This window comes from Balaenoptera acutorostrata, chromosome 10 (genome assembly GCF_949987535.1).
Source record: "Balaenoptera acutorostrata chromosome 10, mBalAcu1.1, whole genome shotgun sequence".
NCBI lineage: Eukaryota > Metazoa > Chordata > Mammalia > Artiodactyla > Balaenopteridae > Balaenoptera > Balaenoptera acutorostrata.
The window spans coordinates 84553995-84565233 of NC_080073.1; the positions used below are offsets into that span (position 1 = coordinate 84553995).

At 44.5% G+C, this 11239-nt stretch overlaps 1 protein-coding gene across 1 annotated transcript in view; it reads right to left on the bottom strand.

The window, feature by feature from the left end:
* MOG (myelin oligodendrocyte glycoprotein) overlaps positions 1–7539 on the bottom strand; it is a 9931-nt gene extending 2392 nt beyond the window's left edge. Inside the window, exons 1-4 of the mRNA XM_007179090.3 lie at positions 7287–7539; positions 5785–6132; positions 1661–1774; positions 316–336 (exon numbers count right to left, since the gene is read on the bottom strand). Of these exons, the coding sequence (XP_007179152.1) occupies positions 316–336; positions 1661–1774; positions 5785–6132; positions 7287–7368 (565 nt within the window). The 5' untranslated portion in view covers positions 7369–7539. The remainder of the gene's footprint in view (positions 1–315; positions 337–1660; positions 1775–5784; positions 6133–7286) is intronic.
* Between the last annotated feature and the right edge of the window lie 3700 nt (positions 7540–11239).

The following is an 11239-nucleotide window of genomic DNA, read 5'->3' on the forward strand; positions in this document are numbered from 1 at the left end:
GAACAAATGGAAAGGGATTATTAGTATGGCACTCAAAACAATCTTTTCTCCTCTGAGCCTTTGTTATTTAGTCACTTGAAATTGTAAGTGACACACATGGAGGAAAGGAAGCTGTAGGATTTTACTTCTCTGGCTGAAGGCAGGGAAGAGGAATGAGACTCTACGACTGGTTATAGGAGTTTTAAATAGTGGTTTCCGCCTGAAGGGAGCACAGGGTATTGGGACAGAGGCAGAGATGGTCTGAGAAAATGACCATTTCAGTTACGCCAGAAGACCTGGAGGGAGGCATGGGGAGGGAAGGTGCCTGGAACTCACCTATCTCTGCTGGAATTTTTCCTAAAATAGAAAAAGGCGACATTTTTAGTTCCAACTCAGGCACTAGATGGGGCCCCTCCACACCCATTGCCTTGGGCCTTTGTGCAGGGTGTTTCTCAGTAGCCCATGAACATCCTTAGAGTGAGAAGAGCACCAGATTTGAAAGCAGGAGTTCAGGCTCATTCCCTGGCTATTGCCTGGGTTAAATATTGGGTTAAAGAAAGCGGAGAAGCTCAGTAGACAGCGATGTTCACCAATGCCCCAAACTAATCTAAGGTTTTATTACTGCCCCCACTGCTCTCTGCTCCTTTTCTTGCTGGTTCTCAGTTCACAATGTCACTCCACCCCGCTGGGTTGTCACTGTAAATCTAAAGCTACTTCCCATCTGAATGAGGAAGGAAGGAACTAAATGTTTAGTTGAGCAGCTGCTTTGTGACCGGCTCTGTACTAGGTGCTTTACATAACACTATCCCCTTTAATCCTCCCATAACTTGTAGGAGGGAGGGTGTTATCTCTACTTGAATCAGACAAGGCAACTGAGGCTTGGAGGGTTCATGTCATTGTCTGAACTGGATCTAAACCCGGCTGCCCAACTCCACTGATCAGGTTCTTTCTGCTCAGCCATGTGGGCTGAAGACCTTTCTCATGTGGGAGAAGAGGTAACTGAGTATCTGGGACGAGGTCATGGGAAGAGAAGATCCCACCAATATCCCCCCTCATATACTCCAAGCCCTCCTTGCTGCTTTATCCTCTTAGGAATGGGAGGGGGAGGAGAATTGGAGGCCCGGCGGGCTTTAGCTTTGAGAACGCTTGGTGGCGGGGAGAAGTCTCAAAATGAAAGCTCTTGGGCACAAGAGAGAAACTTCAGATGGTTGAACCCGTGTCCTCAGTGTTGGATGGAAAAGGAGGAAACAACACCTACTATGTGGTAGGGACTTTTACTTACAGTATCTTTATTTAAACCTAGTAGCACAGACTTGCCTGATTCTGAAGCTCACACTCCCCCGGTTGCATGAGCTACTGTGTATGTTTCAGGGGCCAGAAGATAGGGGTTTAGGCCTGAGCTCTGCCACTTATAAGCTGTGCCAGCTTGAGTAAATCTCTGAACCACTCCAGGCCTCAGTTGCTTCCTCTGTAAAACGGGGCTATTATATATCAGCCCTACCTCATAGGGAAATGAAAGGTCCTATTATCTAAATGATATTTACATTCGGTAGGATGTAAAACTTGTCATTATGGAGTTCTGAACCCAGAAGTCCCTCAAAAATAAACGTTAGCTGACCAAGCTCCAAGAGACCAGGCACTTCAGGGAAGGATCCCCAGCCAGCCACCCTCCAGCCTGTACCTCTGAGTCTGCGCTGCAGGCAGAGGAAGACAAGGCCCACAGTGATCTGCAAGAGGAGCACAGGCAGAACCGCGATGAGCACCAGCACTCCAGGGTTGATCCAGTAGAAGGGATCTGAAAGGCAGAACCGGGGTGGCCCAGCACTGTATCATCAACGCCCAGCACAGTGCCCACGGCTCCATGAGTCAGGTTCAAAGAAGATGACTCAGAACTAACACCTAAGCTTAGGTTTAAAGGAAAAGTAAGTGGTTGTTTCTGGGAAGGACCAGTGGTTTAGAATGACAGGAGTCGAGGCTGTGTACTGGGCCAGTCTTGGAGAGTTTTGAGAACCACGAAAGGGACTTAGATCTGATCCTCAAGGTCACGGGGTACCTTTCATGCGGAGGAGTGACAAGATCTGATTTACTGACTGCAGGACTGGAGGAGGGGGGCGAGGGCAGTCAATTAAGAGGCCATGGTAATGGTGAAAGTAAAAAACATGAGCCTAGGACGGTGGCGGTGTAGGAAGTCAAGGTGAATTTAAATAGGAAAAAAAATACATATTTTCAGTAAACTTTAAACTGAAATTTAGTGTTTCTTTCAATTATGTTTGTAGGCAACACTCCACAACAATATGAACAGAACCTGAGACTTTGTCATCCCTAAAAATCACAAATATTTTCATATCACGGTACAGAAATCTCAAAATATCACTTATGTTCATTTTGAAATGACACTATTATCAGGGCCACCCTATATCTTACTTTAATTTTTTTTTTTTTTTTTTAAGATTTCTTTATTGATTGATTGATTGATTGCTATGTTGGGTCTTCGTTTTTGTGCTAGGGCTTTCTCCAGTTGTGGCAAGTGGGGGCCACTCTTCATCGCGGTGCGCGGGCCTCTCACTATTGTGGCCTCTCTTGTTGTGGAGCACAGGCTCCAGACGCGCAGGCTCAGTAGCTGTGGCTCACGGGCCTAGTTGCTCCGCGGCATGTGGGATCTTCCCAGACCAGGGCCCGAACCCGTGTTTCCTGCATTAGCAGGCAGATTCTCAACCACTGCGCCACCAGGGAAGCACTTACTTTAATATTTTGATAACTGTATTTCAGTACAAGTATGTTTTATGCATTTCAAATATCCTTCTGAGAAGGGGTTCATCGACTTTACCAGTCCAACAAAAGGGTGCATGACACAGAGAAAAGTTAAGAACCTTTCTTCTGGAGCTTTTGAGAAAGTAGGGTCCGCCGGATTTGGTAACTGAGCAGACATGGAGTGGGAAAGATGAAGAGACAGGGGATGACCTTTGGCCCTCTGGCGCCATCTATTGCCGGGCCGGCCCTTTTCATCTTGTTCTCTGCCTTAGGGGGCTAGATAAAGATACTGTCATCAGGGTAGGCATTAAGTCACAGCAAACAACGTCAAACTGGTTTCTTAGGTAAAAGTACCATCCTTCAAGCTGCGGTTTCAGGCTCTTGTCTGTTACTGTGTTCCCCAGGAGAAAACACAGCCAGCTCCACTTTCAAAGTTCTCATTGGAAGTTACCTGGAGCAACATGGTTTAGCAATTACATATTTTAGTTCCTTTTTTTGTACACCTTTTATATTTTAACAAAGGGTTAAGATCACAAAAAGAGAGAAAAGGAGACATTATGAGACTTCTGATGTAAAGTGATATGAACGAAGTATATAGATAGCATCACCTATGAAATATGCTTGACAAAATAAATCAAACCTGAATCGTATTGTTCATATCCTAATCTATAAGTTTACAGAAAATAAAGGGTATGGAACACTGTATTAAACAACATGGGAATGAAATCAGCAAAATCTAGACCGTGGGAAACTCTACAGGGTGAATACCAGCCTGTGGATCTTGTTTGGATTGGATTCAAGCAAACCAACTGTAAAAATATATTTATAAAACAATCAAAAAATATATTTATAAAACAATCATAAATCATAAAAATAAACAATCATACCACAGACTGGGTATTGTTAAGAATTTTTGTTAAATTTTAAAGATGTAATAATAGTATTTTGGTTAGGATTTTGTTTTGGTTTTTTTTGTTTTTTGTGGGGGTTTTTTGAGTTTTTCTATTTGAGACATACAGTTTTGAGGATTTAGCAATGACACAATAATGCTGCCTAGGATTTGCAGGAGGAATTCATTTGGGGAGGATGGTGATGAGTGGGGCCTAGTGAAACAGGTGGCCTGTCCTTGGGTCATAACTGTTGCAGTCAGGTGATGGGAACTTGGAGGCTCATTATAATAATCTCTTTACTTCTGTATATGTCTTAAAGTTTCATAATGAAGAGTTTAAGAAAGGATTAGAGACAACTAGTAATAAAATCACAAAACTGACAAGAAAAATACAAAGTTGGAAGGAGAGATTAGAAACTCTTTAGAGAAAGAGGGGAGGTAATTACACCTGAAACTTGGCAATCACATAGTCACTGCATTTCAGTCCTAAATTTGTCTCAGCTTCCTGGATCCTCACGTTAGGTGGGTGGTCCATCATAAAACTCTCTTTTTTAAAAGACTCTTAGGCATGCAGATTATGAGAAGGGAGGAAGAGGGTCGGAATGTGGAAATCCACCCAAAGGAAAACTTTCTCCCCAGGCAGTTCATTTGTTTGTTTGTTTGTTTGTTTGCTTGTTGGGGTGGGGTGGGGGATGTACTGGGGGAGGCAGTTATTGAGCTAGGAAGCTACTGAACAGGAATGAGGAAAATCGGAAAACTGGAGAGATCCTCACTATCAGACTTCCTTGCAGGTAAAAATCCCCCAGTGAAAACAGCTGTATGAAGAACATTCTGTGACACACAAAGCTGTTTTCACATCCCTGAGATCCCTCTCTAGAAATAGTGCTTTGTTATCCCGCATACAATGCCATCTTCTGGTCCCAGCACTGCAACAGTGGCCCTTGAGATACAAAAGTGATCGATTGTCTGATGTTTGCCCTGCAGGTGGGGAGGAGGGAAGGGAAATGACCTGAGGCTCAGGCCTCAGAATATTTTTGTTCCTCAATTAAATAGCAATTAACTTTCCAATCTCCCCCTCCTTGTCCGTGTCTTAACCCCTCGGGGATAAAACAAAAAAATAAATTTCAAAGTCATCCCTCACATAAAACATACCACAAAGGAAATTCTGGAGAAAGGAAGCAGTGGAGGTAAAATCTATAGGTAACATCTCTTTCTATGATTATATTCAGACATTAGCTCTACTTGTTTAACTCCTTGCAACTACGCTTACCAGGAATATATTGTTTAATAATGTTCCTCATCTAATAAAACACCACAAACAGATCAACTGAGGAATTCACTGTAATAGGATTTGATAAGTTTGACGTCTTAGGAATAAGGCCCTTGTTTATAACAAATAAATGAAAAGACAATCCAAAGCAAAACAAGAAAGGAAAAGGTCCACTTGGATACTTTGATTAACTTTCAGATAAGTCATATTCCCCTCTAGTAGCACAAAATAATCACAAATTGATTACTTTGGATTTTGCTGCCTACATTTATCATTTTTTCTATTTAAAATTTTTTTAAATTTCTCTGTATGTACCCACAAATGTGCATGTTATATACACACTTTTATATAAATGGATAAATATGATTATATGGATAAAATTATGGTCTTTTTTCTTTTTTAGTTGGATCACACCCCATCCTCCCTTGTCTCCCCCAAAGTGAACCATATTAACTTTCTTATGGATATCTTTATATATTTCTCTGATATATAAAACGTAAGGTTTTGTTTTTGTTCCCTATATTCTGTAGCTTGCTTTTATCACTCAACAATACCTTGTAAAATGCCTCCAAGCTGTCTGGAATGGCCCTAAAACAATCTTTTAAATGGCTACATGATATTCACTGTATGGGTAACAGTGTTTACTTAGTCACTTCCCTACTCATAGGCACGGACTCTGATTCTGGCTTCCTTCCCATGCAGAATAATGATGTAACGGACAATGTGAGCATATGAGTTCCCAGAGATACTGATGTGCGTATCTCTATGGAGTTAACTCCCAGGAATGAGCTGTTTGGGTTGAAGGATCTCATCTCAATTGAGAGAATGACTGAAGGCTCAAAGGGAGGTCCTGGCCATGCAACAGACAATACCTACTATTATAGACACTACTCACCTTCCACTTTCAACTCCATTGCTGCCTCTTCTTGGTAAGAATGATCTCGGAAGAAGCAGGTGAAACCTCCTTCATCTGAGAACCTTACATTCCGGATCCTGAGGGTCACCTTCCCCTCCCCAATAGTCTCTTTCAGCAGCTCCGTGCGGCCCCGGTATTCAGGCGCCTGCTCTTCAGCTTGGTCCTTGCCATTTCGGTAGAGATGAACCACCCTGGAGAAGGGGGGTCGGTACCATCCCACCTCCATGCCTGTAGCGTTCTTTCCTGGAGATATGCGACAGGGCAATTCCGCTTCATCCCCCACCAGTGCCCGGATGGGCTGCCCTGGTCCCATTACTCTGAACTGTCCTATCCAAGACACAAAAGAAAAGAAACTGAGCATCAGAGGGAACCTTGACAAACAAGCCCTTCATGGGAGGGGCTTCTTCAAAACAGGGAAAGAAGAAGACACTTGATTTTTAAATAGAATTCTAGAGCCAGGGAGAAGCTCAATTTTTCTTAAAGGTCTCTGGTTATAGAGATACCGTGAGTTCCCTGGACAGAACATTCTAGCATGTGGTCATCCCAGCCTTTAGGTCCCACCTTGGAATGTGGTCCAGCATCTTGCAATTTAATTGTCCTGTGGGCCTCCCTGTTCAGACTTGGCCAACTTGATCCTTCTTCTCCCCTTAGAGGTTTTGCTTTGGTCGTTCCTCCACCACCACCTCTCCATCACTTCTCAGCCCTCTGTACTTGTTCACACCCTGGTCCCAAATTCCTCTCCTCTGAGATCTTCCACCCTAGAGGTGGAGGATCTTCTTTCCTTCTTTCCTCCTTCTTCTTTTCCTCTGTATCTTCAGTCCTCTCTACAGCTCCTGGACCCTGCCCTGTACATGTTCCCAGTCTTTTTTCCTCTGTGGGATATATCTCCTTGTCAGACTTGGAGCTACTAGAAGATGAAGCTGGTTTCTCCATTAGACCTGCAGCCATTTCCCGAGGGAGTATATGTTCTGAGCCTTCTCTGTTAGGCGGCTCCCTGAGATTGGGAACCTGTCTTCGGACAGCAGGGCTCCTCTGTAAAAACGTATTAGTGCCTGATAGTGTGAAACAGAACTCTCAAACATGAAGAGACACTACAGCTCAACAAACATTTATCATGATTTACCATGGGACAAGCACAACTAAGCATATTATATATCTTATCTCATTGAAACCTGACAGCAACTCCGAGAGGCTGTTATTATGATATTCCCCATTTGATAGGTGAGAAAGCAAAGTTGGAAAGATAGGTAAGACCAAGTTCAAGGAGAGCCCTGAGTTAAGGTCGCATGATGGATCTGGGTCCCCTTCTGAAGGCTGTAGGGAGGCACTGGCGGTATCTGAGGGGAACCACGTCAGCACATTTATGTTTTGAAAAGATAACTTGCATTGCAACTTGAGGGTGAGTTGAAGGAGGTGAGCCCAGGGAACTAGCCTTTCTGTTCTCAGGGTCTCCCCAGGGCAGGAATAAAGATAAATCTTACCTGCAGAGCTGGAAGACAGCTGGAGGAGGAGGAGGAGGGAGGGGAGGCAGCTGGGCAGAGAGGAGCTCAAAAAACTGGCCATCTCCACTGTCAGTGGGGAAAGAGAGCCCCTGCAACAGGGTCAGGCCAAGCAGAGGCCCTCGGGATGCGTGTCCCCACGGCTGAAGAAGACCCAGGGGAGGATCGGGGAGGGCAGAGCTGCCCTGGCCCTGCTTCCTCCCCAGCAGAGTCGCAGCTGTACTCCCAGGCACAGCCCCACATCACCCTTGCCAGGCACTTACACAAAGGGCTACAGAGCCAGGACATGACCAGGGTTTGCCTTCCCCACCCCCTCAGAGTTACGGAGCAGAGGCTGCCTGGTACTGGGCCTTCCTCCCCCACTCTCTCCCCGCGGCCAGCCATTGAGGGGGCTTCTAGGATCTGACCTGTTGGGATGGATCACTCACTGGCCCTCAGGCTGAGGCTTGTCAGTGCAATCTGCAAGGTCCCTTCAATCCCTCTCCTCCAGGTATTAGTCAAAAGATAAGGATCTGTGTTGGATTTTTAAAAAAGAAGGAACATTTAGACTTGGTTTCCTATTTCTACGGTCTCATAACTCATTACCAGGCCATTCTTTCCTCTTGATGTCTGACCTTCCTCTCTCCCACCGCAAATCCAAACACCCTTCCTTATGTTCAGATGTGTTGCTTGGACTTAGTTAGCTTCTCCCTCCCAAAGAATACATTTCAAAAAGTCACGAGTTGGGACTTCCCTGTTGGCGCAGTGGATGAGACTCCACGCTCCCAATGCAGGGGGCCTGCGTTCGGTCCCTGGTCAGGGAACTAGATTCCACATGCATGCTGCAACTAAGAGTTCTCACGCCACAGCTAAGGAGCCTGCCTGCCGCAACTGGGACCTGGTGCGACCAGATAAATAAATAAATAAATAAATAAATATATTTTTTTAAAAAAAGTAATGCATTTAAAAAAAAAAAAAGTCACGAGTCAACTGTCAGGAGTTGATGGCCACCTGTGCTCCAAGAGGCAAGCATGAAGAAAGCAAGATCCGCAAAGTCAGCGGCTGTCAATCAATACAGGCACTGAGGACAGATCAGCAGTCAGGACACAGCCCCCAGCCTGGGCATCACTGTCCAATTTCCTCAGTGTCACAGGGGAAAGTGAGATCTGGGATGGGAATATGATCTTTCTCCTTATCCCCAGACTTGGCTGATCACTAAAGAGTGAGACCAGTATCAGCACCAAGTTTGAAAAATATATTTTCCAATCTTAAAACAAGGATGTCTCATCAAAAAAAAAAAAAAAAAAAAAAGTCAGGATGGACAATTTAAAGCCATGCTGTCCAATACTGTAATCACTAGTCACAAGTGCCCATTTAAATTAAATAAAATTAAAAATTCAGTTCCTTGATTGCACTAGCCATGTTTCAAACGCTCAGTGGCACATATAGCTAGTGGTTACTGCATCGGACAGCACAAATAAAGACCAGATCCATCATCACAAAAAAATTATATTGGGCAGCACCGTCCAAGGGCTAGGAACAGAGCAGGGACAGACATTTTCTGCTCTTGTCTGAGATGAGCATGAGGGGCTAGAAGGATGGACTCCAGTCAGCTGAGTCTGGGAGTGATGTATTCTTTTTTTCTGCAAGGCGGCTGTAGTTTGGGCACAAGCAGGCTGGCTATTCTGAAGCCGTGAGGGTGAAAGTCAAGGTCTGGAGGGATGAATGAGGTGGGAAGAGGAGTCTCTGTGCTTGCCTGACTTCCTCTCATGTGGGGATTCTCTCCTTCTAGAACCTAACATATCCTGTGATGCTCTTCCTCCAAGATACGAGTTCAGGTTCAGGTAAGAAAGTTATGCACAAGATGCTTTCCTGGACAGGGTTTGGGGGTCGTAGGGTGCTTGAAATTGTCTGGCACTAGTCCAGTTGTCAAAAGCTGGATAGGAGATCAGGGTGGAGGGTTAGAAGATCAGAGAGGGTCAGGAGCTAGCCAACCAAAACCACTTATAACGACTACACCCCCTACCTCTGAAGAGCTCACCTCACTCGCCTCCATGCCTTCGACTGCCTCACATCTTTGGAAAGGGGTTGGATTTCTGGAGCTGGGGCAAGCAGTCCCTTGGATGATATGGTCTCTGGACAAGGGAAACGGGCAGGGCCACCAGCAAAAACAAAGCCGGTGGAGTTGCCATTTACAGAAATCTGGGTATAGGAACATCTGGGTTTTGTTGGGCATGGTGCATGGTGTGGACGTGTCTAACAACCCTGTGTTGTTGGTCAGGCTGGTCATTTCCTTCAGCACTTAAAAGTTACTTTAATTTTATGTGGCGTATGTTATATGATCTTGCAAATATTCTTGGGTTGTTTCTTACTCTCCTCAGTAATTTCCATTTGATCTACACCTCTCACCAGGTCTGATAACAGGCCGTGTACACAGTCATGTATGCAAAGTGACATACTATAAATATGTTAATGTGTATATTAACACACTATCCGTATGTGAAATAGTAAGCACTCAATAAATGGGAGCTTACCTAGATGTTACCCAAGAGCAGTACTGCGTAAGCTTTTACAGAGAATGTGTAAAATATATATCATGCACTATTCTGCTCCTTGTGTTCTTCTTGTGGTGTTTACTTAGTAATGCATAATTCCACATTAATACATAATATAGCCCTCTTGAACTTTTGAAAATAGGTTCTTATTTATTTGTTTATTTGGTTGTTCATTTGCTTCTGTTTCCAAATCCAAAAGGTATAAAATTACATACTTGAAAATCGCCCAGCCATCGGGAGCCAACTTGTTTTCTCTGAATCCTTCCACATATGTGCCACTAGAGGGAGCCCCACAAGAAAGTTCCTGCATGTGAGAACTAATCTACCCTCCCTCCCTTTTTAACATAAATGGTAACAACAATTTATCTTGGAGACAATCTATATTAGTACCTAAAGAACATCCTTGTTATTTTACACAGCTACACAATATTTTATGGCATGAATGTATCATACTTATTTAACTAGTTTCCCAGGACATTTAGATTGTTTCAATTTTTAAAATATCCATTTTACTAGGTTAAATAAAAATGTATTCAATTAATTTAAATTAATAAATATTTAACAGAAACGATGTGCGTCAAGCTTTATATTAGGCTCTGATTGTAAAAGTTTCAGTAAGGTGAAGAAAAAAGAATTTTTTTTTGGCCGTCCTGTGCTGCAGCTTGTGGGATCTTAGTTTCCCGAACGCCGGCCCCCTGCAGTGGAAGCCCGGAGTCCATACCACTGGAAAGCCAGGGAATTCCCAAGGAGGTTCTTGCTTTCTTTGTGGTTTCACTCTTGACCTGTTATGGTGGCTTTGTTTTTGTTTTTGCTATTTAATATCACATTCCTTCAGGCACTGGGATACTTAGGGGGGTGAATGCAGGCCTTCCCATGTGCCTGGGGTCCTGCCTCTCAACTTGGCAAGACAGGTGTATATGTCTGACCCCACCTCTCCCCTGTGTCCAGGCTCCTGCTGGGAGAGGGCAGCACAGAGAGTGGCAATGGTTCCTGGGGGAAGTTGAAGGCAACTAAAAACCAGTCCTGGGGAGGCTGAGAAGTGAGATCAAGCTTGAACCTCGGCTCCAAGCCCTCAGCACATGTTCTATTACCCCATCAGACTTCACTTACAAAACACAAATTGAAAGAAAATTATTAAGAATTTCAAGGCCTTCCCTGGTGGCGCAGTGGTTGAGAATCTGCCTGTTAATTCAGGGGACACGGGTTCGAGCCCTGGTCTGGGAAGATCCCACATGCCGCGGAGCAACTGGGCCCGTGAGCCACGATTACTGCGCCTGCGCGTCTGGAGCCTGTGCTCCGCAACAAGAGAGGCCGCGATGGTGAGAGGCCCACGCACCGCGATGAAGAGTGGCCCCCGCTTGCCACAACTAGGGAAAGCCCTTGCACAGAAACGAAGACCCA